We start from the raw sequence: 23,122 nt of genomic DNA on the forward strand, positions 1-23,122 counted from the left end.
TTTTTTTCATGTATTGAATCTACTTGTGTGTTTTGGTTCTCTTTGACTCGAGGATGTAACTTTGGATGGATTGGACTTCGCTGCCTTATTTGCTTCTCTGTTTAGTATAAATGTACTTTTCCTGGTTTTTTTTTTTCTGAGTTTTAATAAACTTTTTTTTTTTTTTTTTTTTTTTTTAGGCGCTGGAGAATCGGGGAAAAGCACAATTGTGAAGCAGATGAGAATTCTTCATGTGAATGGATTTAATGCAGAGTAAGTACGTCTATGATATGGCTCCTGATACGTGATGCACTTGATGCCAACTCTGAAGTACAGACGCTCGCACGGCGTTCCTACATGTAGGGTTGTGATCGCATTTGCTGTTTGGCGCAGAACCACAAAATCGTGCAGCATGAGAGATGCCCTACACACCCCATTGTAGTTAATGGGGGTCTATGGCGTGGGGTTCGTTTCCGTCATGGAACTGTTTTCCTGTTCTTATGTTGGATCAGGAAAACCTAAGGCCGCAACACTAATTGTTAACTTGGCCTTAAAGCGTTTTGCGTAAAGGGAAACTTCTGTCAACGGGTTCCCCATGAATTACATGCAAACTAGCAGTTACCTCCGCCATCAGCTCCGGTCTCCCTGTGATGTCACTTTGCACCCTGAGCCCGTCTACAAGCCAGCTGCCGCAGCCAATAATGGTGATCGTGGCTGAGCACTGTCATTGGCTGCTGCAGCAGGTTTATTGGATGCCGCAGCTGCCTGTAAACAGACAGTGGAGGATGAACGGGGAGAGGCGAGTAACTGCTGATTTATTTTGATGCATGGGGACCTGTTGACAGGGGTTTTCCTTGACTCGGACAACCCCTTTTGAAATGCCTTCTAGATTTCCGTTTTTTCTGTTCCTATGTCGTGGTTTCCAATGTTTTACTGGGAAAAAAAGTGCAGCATGTTGCGCTGTTTTTATTTATTTCCGCACCCCCGTCACTATTTTAGCCATATCCCACGATTGAAAATGTCTGATGGAAACTTGAACAGAGCCTTTTTGTCATGGCAGTAAAAAGTATTACTCCTAAATGGGAGTTTTTCGCTCCAACTTCATGTATTCTGCATGAAATGACAATGTTGGATCATGATTTATTTTCTTAGATGTTTGTGCTGTTCCTCTGTTATGCCTCCTGGAAATATTAATTTAATGACTGGGCCTACTAGTTGGCACATGCCCCTGCGCAGTATGACCAATCAGGGCTGAGAATGCCAGACTTGTCTAATGACACCTTCCCTCTTGTCAGTCAGGCGTAACACGCAGTTGTTGGTACGTGTATTTTCGGAAGGAATAACAAGCATCAAACTGTTACGAGAAGCTCCAGGGTTGTTGGCAAATCGTGAATTTGGTATTTACTAACTGTTTGGTCGCCCCTTTTCTTCGTTCATGCAGTGGAATACGTTTCAGGTTTTTCTACACAAATTTCACGTCTATAAACCCTCACACAGACTTATGTCAAATCCTCTGCAAATTTCCCGCCATGTGAACATTCTTTTTTGTGTCATTCCTCTGTATGTTCCTCTTGAAAATTCATGACTTAATTGACAATTGCATGTTGTCATTCCCTTTTATAAAAAAGAAGTGTTCCCATACAGCCTGGCAGCGATCAGAGGATGTCGGCCGGCTTAGGGCCACGCGTCCAGCTGGCAACAGCCATTACTTTATGCACTTCCAGGAGGAATAACAGAGGAACGGCACAGTACAAAGTTGTAAGAAGCTCTAAGATGCTTCCAAACTGTTTGCTGAAGAGTACAAGTATTTACTAACGGACACCTCGGGAGTTGTGATAGGTCCTCTTTAACAGCCTGAAGGATGGCGCGGTCATGGGTTCTGCGATTGTCCGTTTATTGGAACCTCCTGCAGTGAATTTTGCAGCTGCTTGAAAGGGGGCTGCTTATTGGCAGGGCTGTTTTAGAAGAGGGTGCTTAAGATTGGGCAGCCCGTTTAAGGAGTTTACCAAGCAGCTCCCATTCAATGAGCTCCCCAGCCTGCAGTTACAAGCACCGGCCACTATACAGGGGTCGGCACAGCAGCTTCCACTCCCAACCCCTGTATGTAGCAGTGCCGATGGCATGTGTCTGCAGCGGACCCCCGTCCAATGAATAGTAATTGTGCCTGGAAACCTCTTTAATATTCCATAGCCTGCATTTCATTCCATGGTTTGTGTAGTGATGGTGGCTTCACAACCTCCGTTCTCGGTCACATTGGAGGCTCCTCATTACCTGCCAGGCGGAGCTGCAGGGGAACGCTTGTTGTGCTCCACTTTCTGATCACACCTAGGATGTTGCATCTCTTGGACTTTGTTTTCTGGCTTGAAATGACTGTAATCTAAGAAATGGTGCCGGTGCCTTCATGTTGAGCATACGCGGGGCGTTCCCTACTCTGCAGGTTATATCATACACTGATTATATGTCATTATTATTATATAGCATTATGCTTTGGGTGTTGTAGCAGATCTAGGATCCTGTACCTTCCAGCCCCGAGCTGAATGTCTCCTTGATGAGCCACATTTGGAGGTTTTATTAGGGTGTGTAGAGATAATCATCTGACATGGTCTTGTGTTTTTGCGATGGCTACAAAGCCTGTTGCTAATTAATGTCCCATAGAGAAGCGCTGAGATTGCGATGCTGTAATTCCATGTTATTGCTAGGGGTTGAGCATGACCAAATGTCACCATATAGCCCAGTCTTAAAGGGGGGATCCGGGACTCCAATATTGATGACCAATGCCCAAACAATGGGGCTCCGCTGCTTGGGATCCCACCCAGTCAGCTGTCTAGAGACCAATGAGCTGACGTTCATACTTCACATGGCCTGAAAGCTGTCCGCTCCCATTCTAGTGGATAGGATTGAGCTGCTATACCGGAACCTTTGCCCTGACATGTATGCTGCTACACTTGGTATGCAACAAAGAGGTTATGGGGCTCGCCTGAGTTCCCTGGCCTCTTTAAACAGTTGATTGGTGGGGGTCCCACCAATCTGATAATGATGATCTATCAGGACGATAGGTCATCAATATCTTAGTCCCGGAAACTCACTTTAGTGTGACTTAAAGGGCTGTATGGGTTAAAAGAACAAACTGAAACCTACATATTCTCCGGCTGCCAGTATCCAGGGCTGCAGCCCCACTGTGGTCCCACTTGTGATTGCTGACGTTACAGGAACTCAGGTGACCGCTCCAGCCAATGAGAGGCTGCAGCATCACATTCCTTAACTCCTGGCATCATGGCCCTCAAGATGTGAGCGCGGACGCCAGGAGAACAAGCGGTGATGTTGCAGTGGTCAGCGATCACAACCACCACTGGGACCACAGCGGGGCTGCAGCCCTGGATGCCAGTGGCCACGGAGGTGTAAATAAGTTGTTTGTTTTAACCCTTGCAGCCCTAGTCAGGTAACCACACAACCCTTTTAAAAGGTGCTGAATAGTCAAATTTTGATATAGATGCTTCCGGTAGATAGACGGTTAAAGGAGATGTCCCGAGGCAGCAAGTGGGTCTATACACTTCTGTATGGCCATAATAATGCACTTTGTAATGTACATTGTGCATTAATTATGAGCCATACAGAAGTTATAAAAAGTTTTATACTTACCTGCTCCGTTGCTGGCGTCCTCGTCTCCATGGTGCCGACTAATTTTCGCCCTCCGATGGCCAAATTAGCCGCGCTTGCGCAGTCCGGGTCTTCTCCTCTTCTCTATGGGGCTCCGTGTAGCTCCGCCCCGTCACGTGCCGATTCCAGCCAATCAGGAGGCTGGAATCGGCAATGGACCGCACAGAAGCCCTGCGGTCCATGAAGATAGAGGATCCCGGCGGCCATCTTCAGCAGGTGAGTATGAAGACGCCGGACCGCCGGGATTCAGGTAAGCGCTGTGCGGGTGGTTTTTTTAACCCCTGCATCGGGGTTGTCTCGCGCCGAACGGGGGGGGGGGTTTAAAAAAAAAAAAACCCGTTTCGGCGCGGGACATCTCCTTTAAGGGGAATCTGTCGTTCGAAAATGACATAGTATAGAAACTAAGTTTTTAAGTTAAATTTTAAGAATTTCTGTTCTGCTCTAGGCTTCCATCCAAATATAGTTTAAAAAATAACATTCGCAGATCCTTCAGTTCTCACAATGACCAATGAAGGTAGGTTTACGCAGGGCCATTTATCCCTCCAATTAATTGCTGGGCAGTAATTTTCAGCGGTAGTTGCACGTATATACACGGCAACCTACGGGGGTCAGAGTGAGAAGCCGCTCAGCCGCTTTACATTCGCTCGGGGTAAACAGGAGGCGTTTAATCTGTGAGTGACTTCCTGTTCAGTGTGAGTGGAGGCAGCCAGAAGAGATCTCCGCCACGCTATGTCTCCACGCGCTGAACGAGTATCACAGATGGTCGTTGGAGTGGCTGTCGGGCACCTATGTAGCGGACGGTTGTCCTGTGGAGAGGGACCTTTAAGCCTAGAATGGTCCCTGACACTTCCTGTTCTGTAGAGAAACCTTCCCAGCTGTCATCTCCTCCTCGTCCTCACAGGCAGGATTACGCTTTATATACAGCGTGGAGTGAAAAAGCCGGTTCTATATTACAATAACAGTAGTGCACTGTAGTAGAAAGGCATGGATGCGCTACATAATGCATGGTGCACGGGCCCCTGGGGGCCCCAGAACACAGCATCTGAAACGCCGAGCTAAATGCAGTAAAAATCTCCTGTGTGAGCGGCCCAAGAGTAAGACCCAATCACAAGGGCGAAGAGGAGCATGCGAGAAGCAGAAAGAATGGAAAGCAGATGTCTAAGTCCAGTGGAACGGCTGCTATGACTGAAGTAAGGAACGTGCTGGAAGTGGCCGCCTGCTACGTTAGGGACAGATCTTGCAGGAAGTCATCCATCATCGTCTACAGAAGAGTCAAATATCCATCCATGTTGATAGTCCTTGGAATGAACACTGGTTCAAAGAGATGATTGTGCCATATTCTAACCCACACGGGCACTCTGAGATTTGCATTGGCTTCTGATTGGGTCATACTTTTACTATTCGTTCATGCATGGAGTCCAGGCCTGACGCCATCATTGGTGAACGGTGACGTGCCAGTTCAGTACAGACACCATGCAGATTACTAGTGAGAGCATGACCCAGCCAGAAGACCATGCAAACTTCAGTGTGAACGTGGGAGTTGGAATTTGGTGCAAACGCCTCGATGGACCGGTGATCATTCTAGGGAATTTCAACGCTGATGTGTACTTGGATCTCCTGCAGACGGTGGATGACCTCCTGGATGATCTGTCCCCGTCCTAACAGAAGGAGGAGGCCGCTTCCAGTACGCTTTCCTTACATCAGTCATAGCCGCAGTCCCACTGGACTTAAAGACGCGAGGAGCGGAATTTTGATTCTCACGTCCTACTCTTCAACTATGGAACTAGGTTTTACTGTCTTGTTCTGGGGCTTGCGGACCATACCATCGTGTAGCTCATCTATGCCTTCCTGTTCAAGTATTTTGATATAGAATACCAGTATTGAGAGACCGGGAGAGAGCGCTGGATCAGGTTGTTTTTTTTTTTTTTACTATTTCCTGTATAGATAATGGTGAATCCACCAATCACAATATGAGATGGACACAGCTCACCACCTCCCCCTCCCTGCACAGGTAACATGTATACAACCCTCAACCATAGAAATCAGTGGCCTCATGCACACGGGGAAAATTGAATTGCAGATCCCGCGCAGGCAATCCGCTGTTCACTTCACCCATAGCTGCGTGTGGAGATTCCGCTGCTCTGCGCACATATGTGGATTTTTATTTGCGGACACAATGTGCTGAAAATAAAATCCCAGCATGCTCTATTTTAGCCTGAATTCTGGGCAGACTGCTTTCATTGACGTCAAGGGAAGCCTTCCATCCCGCGGCCCTTCCGCAACGAGGGATCCGCATCATCACCTAGTGACGGTGTGGGGAAATCTGTACTGCGCATGTGCGTTGGTGGCACAGCCGCAGTACAGAAGGGAAAAATAAAAACCAGGGAGCGAGGTCGTGGGCACGAGCGGATTCTCCATGCAGAATCTGTGCGTGGCATGGACATGAGGCCTAACTGCTGTAAAGCATAACTCTAAATACGGTTGCCCAAGCAAGATGGCCGCTCCGTATTCATGTACACACAAGACAAAAATCTGATCCGTTTTACATTTCTGATTGTAGAACCTGAAATGTTTTAGTATCTGGTTCGAATTGGTTACATGTAGATGATACGTTCCTTGCTAGTATCCCGCTGTCCCTGTAATCTGTTCTGCTGACGGGCGCCATGATGTTCCGGGCTCTCCTTTGTCTTCTGGTGGAAGTAAGCGCCAAACAGTTGGTATTTCTGTGTATGGAGCCGTTATTGGACGTTCTGCGTGATGGTTATCGCGCTGCTGGTAGTCTTAGTGTTTCTATACATTTTTACTTTATCGTCTTGAAGTGTGGCTGTACTTTCTGAAACTGTTTGGCCTGTCATGGGGACGTGTCAGAGGTTTTGATAGTTGGGGATCCGGGTGATGACACCCCCGTCATTCACTACAGCAAAGCGGCTAAAGTGCTCATCCAGTCACTGCTTGCTACCCAAAGACTGGCTCATAGACCTTGTCAAGTCCCTCTTCAGCTGGCGAGCAATGATGGCGTTTGGATTAGCACTTCAGCTTCTGGGGGGGATCAGCACAATTACACTTTAAAGGGGCTATCTGGGGATTTAAATTCCTTACCAGTCCCTGCCAAGTCAGAAGGGCTGCGTTCCAACAAAGAGTATTGCGGCCCAGTGGTGTTGGTGGCCTCATCAAGCGAGGGACGGGCTGTTGGCTAATTATAATAAGCCTCTAACTTGGTTAATTACTAAAATGAGCTGTCAACTTGTCCCTCACCGATAAGGTCCCCAACACCATGTCCGCAGTACCACGTGTCTCCTTGTTAGAACGCAGCGGAAGTGGTCTGAATCGGCAAGTGCCGGTAACTAATTTAAATCCCCTGCAACATGCTGGATTATTGGCCAAAATAATGTAAGATGATGGCATATCGCTAGTTAATGCCGTCAATTTATGAGAAAGACGCTGGATCAGAGCAGCCCCTACACCATGTCTGACTGGTCAGGCTCTTCTCCCAGGTCCTTCTACCAGAGTATCTGCCCGACAAGCGGACTGTATGTACGGACCAACCATCAGCCAACAAATGAGCGACCGCACATTCATCAGCTGATCGTCGAGAGCATAAAAATGTGTCGGATGGTGGGCTGCGAACTAGAAGATGTACCAGTCACCATTTGGTCCATGGAAGAGAAAAGGCAAACGAGCGACGCGTGTGGATCTGTGCTTGTTAATACTGGGCTAAGAATTAGGCTAGTGTCTAATGGACCCTAAAACTTTTTCACGTTCACCTTGGGGCTTGTGGCCAGATCTGTGCCAAAATCCGGAAGGGCAGGATGGAAGCCGGACGCACCCCATTATAGTCCTAGGGGTCCATCCGCCATCAGTTCTGTTTATCGCACAGGTCCGTTCTCTAAGTCCGCCCATACGTACGGTGTCGCCGCCTTACAGGATCGCTGTCCCATTCTCACTTTGCCTGTGCAGCAGTACGGACTTGCCAGAAGTTTTGGCCATACTGCTGTGAGCTCCCTTACTGAAGAGTCCGCTTGTGTTGGGTGGCCCAGTGGTGTTGTACGCGACTACCTATCCCAGACCGGTGGCCACAGATTATGGGGGTTGGGAGTGATCAGTCAGTGACACCTACTGAGATTTACTTGCCTTTGCTCTCATGTAGGCAGTGAATATTCCACGGACACTCCTAGTGTTTTATAACGAGCCTCGCCGGAGCGCCGTCACGTTTTCTCTGTCTCCGGCGGATAGGGTTAATATGTTGGCAGCGATCGTGTTCTTTTCCCCCAGCGCACAGATTGATACCGTTTTGCCAGTAAATTTGCCAAGATAGAAGTTTCTGTGTGTCAGTGCCGGCTGCGTCCTCCCACTTACAGTGTGTCTCTTCCTCCGTTCCAGCAAGTCTCTAAACCTGACGGTACTAATTGCTTGTGCAATTCTGTATGAAGAGGAAACGACTACCTTATTAGGTCATCGGATCATGTGACCGACCCTCGCGTCTATTGTCACCATGGACAGAGAGGGGACCGTTTTCTAAAAGCGAATAGAATTCTTCTAGAGTAACTGCAGGACAGTCACTATTCGTCATGGTATAGCTAAGCCGCAGCCTGGCAATATAATGGTAGCAAGAGCAGGGTCACTGACTACTTTGAAGTCACATGATCCCTGTCCCCTTTGCATGGAAAAAGAAATCGCCAAATTTACCAATGCCGCGGTGCCTGTGCAAACATGTAGAAAATCGGCTTCTCTGATCCCCTGTGGCATAGCATGGAAGTACAGCTGAAGTGCAAGACGACCGCGATTGAGGCTTTTGTGAGTGTTGCGTCCAACTTGCATAAACGCAGTCAACCAACAGCAGTTACAAGAGGTCAACTGGTCTGTCTACATAGGCAATCACCATTACCGGCGATGTCAAACATGATGTCCTCTATGGTATTGGGAAGGCGTGGGCAACTGTCCAACAATGATGCCTTTGTGGCCTGTAGACGGTCACTTGCCAGGATCCCGAGTCGCCGACTCTGCTTTGCTGGACACATTCTAAGTTTCCCTGAGGCAAAACTGGCAAGAATCTTGTGGAATCCAAAAGTCCAGTCCAAAACTTGGGGCGCATCAAAAGATCACCCGACGCACATTTACAGAGGACTTGTGTACTGCCGACCTGTAATGGGATGATGCTGAAACCGCTGCCTTTGATCGCCAGCCATGGCGTTCACTCAATGCGCCAAGAAGCATGGAAGAACCCAAGTCTAAGGGGGTCCAGACTGGTGGATTTGCTGTGAGGTTACCACTCAGGCCCTCCACACAGAAACTCTGCGGCATTTTACAGTAGCCGCAAAGTCGATGAGAGTTTGAATGTCTCATCCGCCAGCTGTGGAAGTAATCCGCACAAAACCCGTGCGGAAATTGACATGCGGTGCGGAATTCAATTCTGCGGCGTGTCAATTTTATTTCTGTTTTCACTGTGGAAGTCGCCTCTTCTCAATGAGGGGGTGAAATCTGCGCAGAAATACACGATTAAATCAGCTTCAAAATCCGCACTAAATGGTGCAGTTGTATGGAGGCTTTCCGCTGCTGTGTATTGCCCGCTGCAGACGTTCTGCTGCAAATCGGCCCCCTATCCCCGTGTGCACCCTGCCTAAAGTCTCAGTAATTATATGGAAGTAAGTTCCGCGCAGCATGGCCTAGGAGCGAGGAAGGAGTTTAGTCATGGATGGATGGAGGGTTGGGGTCTCTAGTAACAGATAATAGATAATAAGATGGAGCACAGGAAGTGGAGGTCTCATGCGACCCATAAAAACCTATGAGTACCAAGAACGTGGCTGCTAAGGCTCACAAACTGCAATCACATCTACATTGATCGGTACTGCTGTCTAATGTCCTCCATGTTGCTATTACTAATGAGGTGTACTGCAAAGAGCTAGAAAAGAGATCCTACTCCTCTGTGTGTGGTGTACATAGACATCATAGCAGCAGTCTACCGCCACCAGCACAGAGATGGAGAAGAGATCCTGCTCTCCTGTGTGTGCAGTGTATGGGAGACATCATAGCAGCAGTCTACACCCACCAGCACAGAGATGGAGAAGAGATCCTGCTCTCCTGTGTGTGCAGTGTATGGGAGACATCATAGCAGCAGTCTACACCCACCAGCACAGAGATAGAGAAGAGATCCTCCTCTCCTATGTATACAGTGTATGGAGACATCATAGCAGCAGTCTACGGTACTGGTGTACCTTGACTCCACCGGAAGTGGTGTGTGTACACCAGTGTTAGGCTGCTTGACAACCAGGTGACGCCTCTACTTCCTGATTGGCTATTAACAGCAGGGCCGGCCTGATTGACATCGGAGGACAGGATGGAGAGGGGCGGAGCAGCAGGGGAGAAGGCACAGCAGCGGCGGCTGTTTGCAGCAGCGCCGACCTGATTGACAGCGGGGGACGGGACGGAGGGCGGCAGAGCAGCAGGGGAGAAAGCACAGCAGCAGTGGCGCCGGGGACCTTGACAGCAGGGGAGAAGGCGCAGCAGCAGCAAAAACTGCGTCGGGTAGATACACAGCAGGGGACGGAGAATGCCGGATCTGCAGGAAAGATGGCAGAGCAGCGGCCAAACTTACAGGTGCCAAAAAGCAACTAAGCACTCGGGTCGGCGTTGGAAGCGGCCTTGGCGGCAGTGCCGGGGGGGCTTCAGACACGGCCGCGTAAGTTCCGAGCAGCATGGCCTAGGAGCGAGGAAGGAGTTTAGTCATGGATGGATGGATGGAGGGTTGGGGTTAGGGATTGTTTCACAGTTACATACATGATGAGCGGTAAATGCTTCCATGTTAATGCCAGCCGCCGGCTCATGCATGGAAGGATTTACAGCTAATGTACGCCTAATTGTGAAACAACCCCTGACCCTAACCCTCCAACCATGACAAAACTCCTTCCACACTCCTAGGACCTTGCACCAGGCGGGCAATTGGGAGCTTTTCAGCCAATAAGCCACAGGGGCATCACCTGGCTGTCAAGCAGCCTAACGGTGGTGTACACCCACCACTTCCAGTGGCGTCAAGATACAACAGTACCGCAGTCTACCTCACCAGCTCAGAGCTAGAGAAGAGATCCTGTTCTCTTATGTGTGCAGTGTATGGAGACATCATAGCAGCAGTCTACACCCACCAGCTCAGAGATAGAGAAGAGATCCTGCTCTCCCATGTGTGCAGTGTATGTGAGACATCATGGGAGTAGTCTACACCCACCAGCTCAGAGATAGAGAAGAGATCCTGCTCTCCCATGTGTGCAGTGTATGTGAGACATCATGGGAGTAGTCTACACCCACCAGCTCAGGGATAGAGAAGAGATCCTGCTCTCCTATGTATACAGTGTATGGAGACATCATAGCAGCAGTCTACACCCACCAGCTCAGAGCTAGAGAAGAGATCCTGCTCTCCTATGTGTGGAGTGTATGGAGACATCATAACAGCAGTCTACACCCACCAGCCCAGAGATAAAGAGATCCTGGTCTCCTGTGTGTGCAGTGTATGTGAGACATCATGGGAGTAGTCTACACCCACCAGCTCAGAGATAGAGAAGAGATCCTGCTCTCCTATGTGTGCAGTGTATGTGAGACATCATAGCAGCAGTCTACACCCCCAGCTCAGAGATAGAGAAGAGATCCTGCTCTCCTATGTGTGGAGTGTATGGAGACATCATAACAGCAGTCTACACCCACCAGCCCAGAGAAGACAGAATGAGATATACAGCCTGCAGAGGGAACTGGTGATGCACAGGATACAAGTCATATAATGGTCAGCTATAGTGTTATTTCCCATGTACACACAACACTTATTCTGTAATGTCGCCTGAGAAGATTGATACACTTGAACCATGTTTGATGTTACTTGCCCCTTGATGGCACTTGTTGTCCTCTTGTGTTTGGCAGTTCATAATATTTGATGCCACAATATTCTTAACTGAGGCCCAATGTACACGGGCGTATTTGCATTGCGGAGTCTGGAGTGGGCGTCCGCCTCCGGATTCCGCAGCAGATACTACTCATAGACATGCTATGGAAAATCGCTTTTCCATGTCCACAAGCGGAAATCAATTGCATTCTCCCACCCCTCGTGGAGGGAAAATCGCAGCACATCCTATTCCAGCACGGATGCCTTCCATTGAAGTCAATGGGGGACGTCCGATCTGCGGCCCTTTCGCAATGACATTGCAGAAGCATTGCGGATTCGGCGTCATCGCCTAGCGACGGTGCGGCATTTTCTGTACTGTGCGTGTGCGCTGGAGGGGGTGGGGTGGGGTGGGGGGTCACCGACCAGGCACAGGGTCGGATTCCGCTGCAAGATCCGATCCTGCCGTGTGCAGCCGGCCTTAAATGGTGATTGCATATGGACAGACAATGATGTGGATATGTGTTTGGTTCGGAGTTATAATTTTCAGTACCTAATCCCAATACATAATCTATGACCTGGGCCTCAGTGTGTTTATGGGCGCCCTGGGCAGCAGCAGCTCTTCCCTCGCTGCGCCGCTGACTTTGCAAACACTACAATATACCTTTCCTTGTTGCTTGTATAAGATCCTGGTCAGCCTTCATGGGTGGGGTGTGTGTTCATTGCCTCAACTTCCAAGAGCCATAGCCATTTGAGGGATTGTTTTTTTTGACAGAAGCTTTTTTTTTTTTTCAAAAGCACTGGTTTTGGTTAACCCCTTAGTTTTTTCAGGACTATAGGGAGCCTGTGAGCCCATAAACCAATCCTATAGGCTCATAGGAGCTGAGTCTGGGGATGTGAGTCCCATACATTGCTTCCGCAATGTGTGCTGTCACAGCTGCCGCTGCATGCTCCTGGTGGACCACATAGTGAGTGAGGAGACTTATAAGGCCATTCATGCTCCTCTGGGTAATATGCAAATAAGGGAGATGGAACAATACCTCTGCAGCGCCACCTGTTGGAAGGCAGCGTTCCTGGAAATCGATGTTAGACTTTATACAAGCCTTGTGACAATGACTGGGAATTGAAAGCAAAGCCAGAATTCATACACGGACAGCTGTTTCGGAGTGTTTGCCCCTCATCAGTGTGCAGTAGGTTTCTGGCTTGGCTAGCGATATGGGTCAGAAACGCTAATGTTTCTCCTTGGGGAGAGCAGCTAGAAAGTAGGTGAATGAGGAGACTTATAAGGCCATTCATGCTCCTCTGGGTAATATGCAATTATACATATATGAAACTTCTGGCTTCTCTTTCCTCAGATGGTCATGGGATCTCAATTCTGACCATTACTTCACTTGTTCCGGGTCTGTGTGGATCTTCTGTGTCCTAGCCGGATGTTTTTTTTTCTGCACGGCAGATGTGTTACCGCGGCACTTCTGCAATATCGGCTGTGGGTGTGCCGCGTATTGAACGGCTTCCATTGACTTCAATGGAAGCCGTGAGTGCGGGATCCGCAGAAAAATGGAGCATGCTGCGATTTGTTTTCCGCACCAAAAAGTCTGCAAAACAAATCGGCATGCTTAAATTATTTTGTTGGCGCCCATAATTACCAATGGGCGGTTTGATTTGCGGGTATCCCGTACAGGTTCCGCAAATCAAACCCGCCCGTGGACATGAGGCCTAAAGGGAGGTGGGAGACGACGCCTCATTGTTTCCCCTCTTTTTTTCCTTAATACCTGCAGCCAGCCCATCTTAGGATCTTCGTGTAAAGTCTTGGCCAAAAAGTTCTTTGCTCTAGAAGTGCCCCAGACTGGAATATGCCGGGACTGTTGTGCCGTGTGCCCTGCGGGGTGCAGCTGGTGGGCCTTTCTCTAGGGATCCTCATGTGACTTCATCAAACTGTCATTCTTTCTAGAGTTTTACTCCTTTTAGCTGAAACTTTTAGTGTTTTGGTTTTTCTGATTTGTCGATTCCAGCTTTCTCTTGCGTAAGACTCGGCGCGCTTTAGCAGCATTAGTGACCGCTTTACATCCGTGTGCACCTCAAAATAGAAGGACACATGGAAGGCAGATGGCTCGTAATACAATAGACTTTTACAGTTATTTATTTTTTTACAGGGAGAAAAAGATAAAAGTTCAAGACATAAAGAATAACATTAAAGAGGCCATTGAGGTAAGTACTTACAGATTAATGCTGGGGTTACTTGGTGACTTCTTCTTCCTTATGTAAAGTGACTTTATTTTCTTCCATTTGCAGACCATAGTAACAGCAATGGGCAATCTGTCGCCTCCAGTGGAGCTAGCAAATCCAGACAACCAGTTCCGAATTGATTACATCACAAACTTACCGAGTCACAAGGATTTTGACTTTCCTTTGGTGAGTATCTGATTGTGCAATCTATTTGTTACCAGATGACCTTGTCCTTTTTCAGAGGGCTTATCTATCCTATTAAAGAGTTGTTCCCAAGATAACAAGGTATCCATGGAATAGGGAATAACTTGCTGATCAGTGGGAGTCTCAGCGGTGAGAACCCCATCAATCAGCAATTATGCCATATCTTGGGGATAGGTGATAACTTGTTGTTCTGGTAAGAACCCTTAAAGGACATTTACCCCCTATCCATAGCATAGGGGATACATTTTGGATTGATGAGACCCCCAGCAATCCTGGGACCTGTGCACCCAAATGCCGCATGTAAATGGAGCGGTGGTGTGCATGTGTGACCACGGCTTCATTCGCTCCTATGGGACAGACTGAGATTGATGTGCCTGGCTGTCTCCCTCCGTGGATGAGCCAGCACTGCTCCATTCACATAGAAGTGAATGGAGCAGTGCTCATCCATTTACATTGGGCATTCGGCTGCACTCTTCTCCGGGTTGCTGGTTGGGTACCAGCAGTTGGATCAGCAGCAGTCAGACATTTAACCCTGGATGAAGGGGACAAATGTCTTTTATGTGAAAAGCCCTCTTAAAGGAGTATGCCTATTGCTAGGATATGCCTTCACTTTCTGATCAATAGGGGTCCAACCTCTGGGATCACTGGTCCTGAGAATGTAGGGGTGCCAACGCTGGTTTAGTGCTGTGACTCCCTGTGCGGAGAACTGCAGTTGTCCCTATCCGCTTAATTGGAACTAGACTGCAAGGGAACTGCAGCATCGCTCCATTCAGGTAAATGGGGCTGAATGCGGTTCTCTGCACAGTAGGTGGTCAGGGCGCCGCTCTGCAGAGGGAACTTAGGACCAAACCAGCGCTGGTGCCCCTGCGGTATTGGGATCGTAGGGTATTCTAGAGGCCGGACCCTCACTGATCAGCATATACTATTTACTTTTTATAAGATTGGAGTACCACCTCTTAACACTTTCAAAGGGGCTATAGTTTTGACTCCATCGATTAAATCGCCTATCCATAGTGCTAGAACCGTGCTGCAGGTTTCATATATTCCTTCTATAACCCATATAGTGTTTGTCTTCACAAAAGAAAGCCCTTTGAGGAAGTTAAGGCTCGCCATGTGATTACGGCTCTGCTTTAAGCCCAGGCTACGCTGTCATACAGCCGCAGATGGCAAATATTATGCTGCTACATCCCAAATTGTGAATGTGGGTCATGTTGGGACCTGAAAGTTACCGCGACACAACAGTCTGCACAAATCCCAACCTGCTGGGTTTCCTCGTGGTCACATTAACTTCTCTTTGCCAGTCTTGGGCAGCCGGCTATATGTTGATTATTGCTATGTGGCAGGTCCTGAAATCTTACCTTCTTGGCTTGTCTGTAAGAGTGACTTCTAGGAAACCTCTAGATCCTCCAAAAAGTGAAGCCTCCTGCCTGCCTGTCCCTGTAAATCTTTTAGTAGAGTACACGGCAGGTCTGGTCTGTCACGCTTCCCATAAATGGACCTTTCATTATCTCCATTAGTCCCTAGATGAGGTAATAAATGCCTTGTGATCAGGAAAGTCCAGGATTGTGCAATTCCTGCGCTGAGGTGTGATATCCTGTAAATAATATGGCAGGGACGGGTGCCTGCTGCTCCGCTGTTAACCACTTGACACTACATTGTATCACTGCTGCACACCGAACAAAGCATTAAGAGGGCACTCTGCCTTGTGTGCGGAGGAACGATGCCGCAGTCCTACAAAATGACCTCCAGCGGCTACTCGCCAAATGTCAGAAACCCTCTGAGGGCCCGATGTCCTGAAGTGGGGGCCTACGCTCACAACCCGTGCAGATTGATCAGAAAGAATCTGGAGACGATGGAGATCAACAAGATCAGATGTGATCTGCCACTTGTGCTCAGCATGAACCTGCTGTCGTCTGTGAAAAGAATGGGGCGCCAATTGTGGACCTGCCAATTCGGATGAATGTCAATCGAGCTGCGTGGTGCTGGCTGTCAGCAGAGGGCCCCCTACAGGACGTCCTGGAGGCGGTGTGTGATAGTTTAGTCACCAGACCGCTGTAGGGCTCTTCCTTCAGTCCTGATGCCGGGTTGATGCCCTTCTCCTGTCCGGCTCTCTTTGTGTAACGGCCGTGTCCTGGTATCTGCTCCAGGCTCTTGAGATGCTGGGAGACACGGCAAACCTCCTTGTGCCATCCTGGAGGAGCAGAACTACCTGTACAATCTGATTGGGTGCAGGTAGCGCCTAATGTACCAGTAGTGACAAGGACACCAAAAAATGCAGAACTAGAGAAAAATCGGGAAGGAGGAGAGGAATTGTCTAGTTATACTGGGATGTGCAAGTGTTTGGGGTTTTTTTTGTTTTTTTTTTTTGCAGTGTGTGCGGGGTGCAATTCATCCTCAAATAACACTAGAGAAACCTACACCGTTCTGGTTCCTACAATGGCTGAGTAATCTCTTCCTCGTATGCTGGCCGTCCTCTCGTCAGCCCCGTGGCTTCTCTGACAGGTCATTGACCCTTGTGTAGTTTGTATGGTCGTTTGGTGTTTGTATACAAACAGACCCATGATCACACATACCAGTGCGAAGCTTTCTAATCTTGGACGCGGGACCCAGTCACCTGACCGGCGTTAATGTTTCCACTGGCCTTGTCCGTAACCCATTCAGCCAGCACCATCCGGAGCCGTTCTCCATCACTCATTTGTATGGACATTTCATCCTCGCTGTGCTGGCTGCTGTCCTATGCAGAAACGTTCCAGACAGACTAAAGTTGGAGGCTGTAACCGGTAGATGGATGGGGGATAATTTTCAGATCAGTGGAAGTCTGATCCCGACTGATCCTGAGAACAAGGGTGCCCCCATAAATGAGATGGTTGTCAAGCATGGGCACCACCGCTCCATACATTTCTGTGGGACTACTGAAGATCACCAAGCGTTTGAACTTGGCGATCTTCATCAGTCCTATTGAAACTATTGCTTTACCGCTGCTACATTCACTTCAGGGCCCCCGTTTTCCTGATCTGAAAGGGTGCCAGCAATTGGACCACCACTGATCAGATGGTTATTATCTAGCCTGTGGATAGGGGATAACTTTATTTCATCGAACAAGCCCTTTAACCTTAATTGCCTAGTTAGGAGTAGATTGTATAAGGTATATGAGCCACGCTTGTAAAGGTGGCCAAACACAGCAGGTGAATGTTTGTGACTCAGTCGATCATGTAATGTGTATGGAGGTGCCCTGATTATCCCTGATAGCAAAGGTGGCCATGTTGACTTTCAACCTGTCCGATTCATTGCTGCCATGGTAGATAAGCTGTTGACAGCAGTCTTCTGCCAATTGAATACGCATACACAGGTGAGTGTATGAGGAAGGCTGTGAGTGTATGAGGAAGGGTGGAGGTCGGGAGGAATAGCTATCAGCCAAAACCTGCTTTCTAGTCATGCAGGAACCTAATTATAACTTCTGGTTAACTATATAGACTTTAGAAGACTTGGGACTAAAGGTGGATTCGCATGGGATGCGGCTAAAAACTGCGTCTGCAAAATGCATGTTTCTGTTGTGAATGCCCATAATGCAGTGCTGCATCCTCTTCTTTCTGGGGATCCGTGGCAATCCCAGAGCTACAATAGGACCATCGCACATCAAAGGCTACACATCCAATTGGAAGAATGTATCAAGTGGGGTACCCCAAGGAGCAGTGGTGTTCAACATTTTTATAAATGATCTGGAGGAGGGAATTGATTAAAAACCGATCAAATTTACCAACAGCACAAAAGTAGGATGGATAGCTCACACTAGTGAAGAAAGAGTGAGTACTCAAAAAGCTCTAGACAAGCTTGCACAGTGGGCGGCAACTAACAGAATGGTATTAAACAAGGAGAAATGCAAAGTCCTACATCTGAGCAAGAAAAATGAAAAAAAGCACATACAGAATGGGAGGAATTGGGCTAAGCAGCAGCACATGTGAACAAGACTGCGGTACACTAATAGATCATAGACTGAACATGAGTGAACAATGTGATGCAGCAGCCAAAAAGGCAAACACAATTCTGGGATGTATTAAGAGAAGCATAGAGTCTAGATCACGTGAGGTAATTATCCCCCTCTACTCTTCCTTAGTCAGACCTCATCTGGAATACTGTGTCCGCTTCTGGGCACCCCACTTTAAAAAAGACAGACAAACTGGAGCAAGTTCAGAGAAGAATTACCAAGATGGTGAGCGGTCTGCAAATCATGTCCTATGAGGAACGGTTAAAGGATCTGGGAATGTATAGTTTGCAAAAAAGAAGGCTGAGAGGAGACGTAATAGCCGTCTACAAATATCTGAAGGGCTGCCACAGTGCAGAGGGATCAGCCCTATTCTCATCTGCACAAGGAAAGACTAGAAGCAATGGGATGAAACTGAAAGGGAGGAGACACAGACTAGACATTAGACAGTGAGGGGGATCAATGAGTGGAACAGGTTACCACAGGAGGTGGTGAGTTCTCCTTCAATGAAAGTGTTCAAACAAAGGCTGCACAAATATCTGTTCGGGAGGTTGGACCAGATGACCCTGGAGGTCCCTTCCAACTCTACCATTCTATGATTCATATCATAAAAGTTGATTGTAGACGGGAATACCCCTTTTAGATTCTCATTCTTTTCTGTCTTCCATAAGACGGCGGGTACTTTTGGCTGAAGAATGACTTAAAGGAGTGATTTAAAAAAAATAAATAAATAAATAAAAATTTTTAAGCAATACTGTGTTTTCCCCAAAAATAAGCCCTCCCCCAATGTGTTTGTTTTTTCTTTCTTTCCAGCGACTCGGACACCGTGGGCTAGGTGAGTATAAGACCTCCCCGAAAATAGGACACTGCCTCTTTTGGGGCCAAAATTATTATAAGATGGTGTCTAATTTTTGGAAAACGCTGTAGTTGTCCCATGTAAATGTGGGACTCGACAGTGCACTGAAGGGGAAATCCCTTGCTAGTCGCTCTGTTTTTGCTCCCTGAAGCAAAACGACTAATGAGCGACTCTCCACTCGGTATAAACAGGCAGTCGTTCACCTTTTAAACGGCTGCCTGTTCACAGTGAATGGAGACGCAGGGCCAGAAGAAATCCTCGGAGCCTCCGTTCACTGAGCGACTATCGCACCTGTGTGAAAGCTCAAGAGTGACGGTCCCGTGTAAAAGTACCCTAAAAGCTGCTTTTATGCAATTGGTGCACATCATACTGAATGGCGCTTACAAATAGTATCATGATACATTTATATATAGGATAACTCCATATAGCGCTATATGGGGCTGACTTCAGCTGCCAGAAGTGACTGCAAACAACGGACGGAGCATGAGCGCTCCAGCGTGAAAGTGTAGGTACTCTTAGATGCTGCACTAGAAAAGGTCAGAATCCACCAATGAGGGTGCGGACCTGCATTGGGAGCTCCTGGCCGGCGGTGGAACGCGGCCGATAAGTGGCCCCTGCTGCTGTGTACTTCTGCGGCTACCCACAGAGCCCTTGGTATGCCAGAGCTGCGTGTGAAGGAATATGCAGCACCTTTCCTCAGGTCGTTTACCCCTGTTCTGCTGCAGGTATAGTTGTTATTAATTACATGGTTTTCCAGTCCCTATCCAATTAACACTGCTTAATGAGTGGGCATCGTCCCTGTGCGGTAAAACTCCCCCCAACGCTGTTAAATTAACCTTCCGCTAATGTGCGCTAATAAATCAGGAGCGGGGCAGCATCTGTCTTGGTAGTCTGGACTGACCGTGCTCGTTAAGGCTTATTCATGTTGAGGTTTTTGTCGCAACTAATTTTCACCTAGCTAAAAGCTGGATGTATAAGGCAGCCTTCACACGGGCATCAAAATCAGGTGAGATTTGTGCGTTGCCAGACGCACATGTATGAACCCTATTCTTTTGGATGCGGTCATGCACATGAGGGAGGTTTTCCTGCATGGCACCGCAATGCTATGTAGGAAACCAATCACAGTGTGTTCTATCTTGTTGCATGCTTTCACATTGCAGCGCCCATTGTTTTCAATGCGACCAGCGGCAGGATCGCGATGTCCTGCATTGAAGATTGCTTCTTCCTCAAAGTGATTTGTGCGGCTGTTTTGACATGAAAACTCCTCACGTCCTCTGGAAATTCACATGGTGGAGAGCGCGATATGGGAGCAGGATTCACGGCCAGTGTAAAGTTAGCCTAAAAGTGACAGGGATTGGTGGAGGAGATCAGGAGGACAGAACAGAGGTAACCATTATTACAGAGGGCTGTAATTCACTCCAGGTAATTTTTCTGCTCTTATCAGCAGTAAGAGAGAGGATAATATTGTGGAGAGATAGCTGTGTAGTACTGAGTGGGCGTGGTTATGTTACACAGCCTTTGAAAGAGGAGAGGAGAGAAGAGGGGGAGCTGAGCTTGTGTGCATTCTTGAGCGAGACCAGCTGATCAGTACTGGGAATGCCTGTGGTCAGAAACTTGAATGTTGGAGAGCCTGCAAACAAAGTATGAGAGGCTTTCTAAATGCACGAGAAGGAAAACTCAATGCAAAAAAAAAGATGAGTAAAAAAAAAAGTATTCTTCCGGTAACTTAGTTCCATAGCCTTTTAAGTGAAGGGAAGTCCCAGCTTTATGGTGTGCTCACACTGCGGGTTATTTGGTGAGAATTCGGTTTCAGATCTGTGGCAGAATCCGTGCTAAGTGTCCCATTCATTTGAATTTGGAGCACAGATATAAAATCCCTGCGCAGGGGGAAAGTCTTCACACTGGTCGCACCCGCCTATCTGTAGTGTTTGCTGTTTGTGGCTTCAAACCCCTAATGCCCCGTAGAATAGCACAAGCAATAGAAAGGAAATGCAGCAGACTTCGGTTTAGTGTAGTTTAAAACTGGCTGCAGTTTATTTTCCTCGGGGTTTCAAAGACTTACGCAGGTTGTAGCAAAGTTTCTGCCTATTGTCCTTCCTGCTGCGAAGCAAACTATGTTGTTGCAAGAAAGTTGCTTATACCGAGCCAAAACGTAATTGGAGTCCAGATGACTCATGTGCAAAGATGAACGAACACGAGGAATATGCATATATCCACACCGGCGGCGTGGTCCCTGCGTTTTTACATGGGAGTCACCTGGACTCTCCTAATTGCCTTTCTGGTAACTACATGTTTTGCTACGTAGCCTGAAGTAGAGCAATAGGCAGAAACGTTGGTGTGACCTGTGATGGCGGTAATAGTATAATCGGTTTTGAATCGCATCTGTGGTATGTTATGTTTTTTGTTTTTTTCTGTTGGATGCGTAAAAAAAAAAGTGACTTGACGTTTTTGACATGGATTCGGAGTTGGAAATTCTGCCTGTGGATTTTCTCATTGACCGAGCTAAATCCATTCAATGGCAACCACATCCACCTCTGATTTGCAGATTTCTGCCCATTTGTCAAGTTAGGTCGCCGTGTCCAAACGGCACGGCCAAAGCAGGTGACTCTAGTCTGGTTATTCCCAAGCATGCTTTCATGAAGATAAAATGGGAATTGGTCTTGTTGGTAATTCAGCTTCCAGGACGTTTCCGAGCACAACGCTGTCCATCCGTAGTTAAACTATTCCCCAAAGCTGTAATTGGTCCTTGTTTTGACTTGGCGCTCTTTATAGACCCAAGGATAGTCTGTGGAGCAGTCTTATTTCTTGAATTTTTCTTGAACCAATTGATCCCTGGTATACGGTCATGGACGTCTGGGAAACCAGATCACCGCTACCACACATTCCTGTTTTTGCTACTTTCTTACAACGTATTGTCAGCGGGGTACAATAACATGCAAGTCATGCATCGCTATTTCCATTTTTATCAGTTACAAGGACCCATCGAGATCAATATTCGTTTATTTGGCTGTTTTAGACACCGTTGAAGATGATTGATCATTCTGTTGGTTCCCCACTCACCTTGTTAGCTCTGCAGCCCCGCTCCCGTTCACATGGGGATATGTGATGGCGGCAACTAGTTACTTATTTTCTGGAAGCGTCCTGATTCTTGCCAGATGTCGGCCATAACTGTGTAGATGGAGCAGCTAGTCCACAGAACTTCTCCTAGTGCTGGTTTCATCCCTGCAGCCGTTGGAAGGGAGCGCCAGGCACGTGATGGGATGAATGGGGATCCATACAGATAGACTATGACCAAATCAGATGAATTTGGCTACTTTCCTGTCAGACGGAGTGACTGTCAGCTGACGACCACAGCGTGGTTTTTGGAAGGGCCATATAATCTCAGCCGCTAACAATTGGGTATTTATTCGCTGCTTGTACTCCGTTACCAGGAAACTGCATAAGCCAAAAGAGACGGACGGAGTACTGGAGGAGCCCGTATGTGTGACTTCTATGCCCATCTACCGGAAGGAGGTCTTTCTGGTTTATTTTCTATTGATGTCTGTAATGCCCATTAGGAAATACTTATGATCAAGATTCCAAATTAAGCCATTATGTTTTTTTGAGAGTTCCTAGGTCCTTATGGTATCGGGGACCAATATGAGTAACCATCTCTATACAGCACTGTGGTTCTGTATAGTGGTTTTCTTGAGCCAGTCATCTGCTGTTCTAGACCATCTGTGCTAAGTAATGACAAGTTGTGCTTTCAAGGCACGTTATCTGGAGCACCAGTGTTTATTTCTTGGCTCCTTATCAAATCGATTCTTGACATCCTCCTCTGACCCCTTTTTAATGACAGGTGGTTTCCCTCCATAGGATTCCCTTTTTCTGGATTTTTTTCTTTTGGTCACGCCATTCTCTGTATTCTCTCCACATTACTGTACAAGAAAACCCCCACGCGGTCGGCAGTGACATCCCGGCCCCCCGGCTAGTCTAGCCCCGAAGACCAGGCCTCGCTGGAATCTCTCAGATCGCTGGAGTCACACTGAAACCGATTCACGGAATACTGGTCACATGATCTTATGCTGCACTCCGGGGTCACGGGGAGAATTTACATCCGGGGGGGGCTCCAGTTGTGGATGGGGCCAGGGGCTCTAATAAAGGGGCCATTCAGTGTGTATACACAAGTTACTGGTGTAAATCTAGTGGTCTCCTGGCATTTGATCAGATAGTTTGCGTCAGGCCATCTAGTTCTTTTTAAGGAGGTTGAAAGCGCTTATTTTAGAGGAAAATGAATGTTGATGGCAACCAAAAATGTTAACGAAACCGCGTGAAATGAAATTCCACTTTGTCGTAAACTGCACGAGATTTGATGTGGCCA

At 47.7% G+C, this 23,122-nt stretch overlaps 1 protein-coding gene across 4 annotated transcripts in view; it reads left to right on the plus strand.

The window, feature by feature from the left end:
* The window catches only part of GNAS (GNAS complex locus), a 193,026-nt gene that overhangs the window by 133,123 nt on the left and 36,781 nt on the right, over positions 1 to 23,122 (plus strand). For all 4 annotated transcript variants that reach the window (XM_066587231.1, XM_066587233.1, XM_066587232.1 and 1 more), the window contains 3 exons: positions 180 to 252; positions 13,648 to 13,702; positions 13,787 to 13,906. In XM_066587231.1, the coding sequence (XP_066443328.1) occupies positions 180 to 252; positions 13,648 to 13,702; positions 13,787 to 13,906 (248 nt within the window). The remainder of the gene's footprint in view (positions 1 to 179; positions 253 to 13,647; positions 13,703 to 13,786; positions 13,907 to 23,122) is intronic.

The sequence above is a fragment of the Eleutherodactylus coqui genome, chromosome 13 (assembly GCF_035609145.1).
Source record: "Eleutherodactylus coqui strain aEleCoq1 chromosome 13, aEleCoq1.hap1, whole genome shotgun sequence".
NCBI classification, from domain to species: Eukaryota; Metazoa; Chordata; class Amphibia; order Anura; family Eleutherodactylidae; genus Eleutherodactylus; species Eleutherodactylus coqui.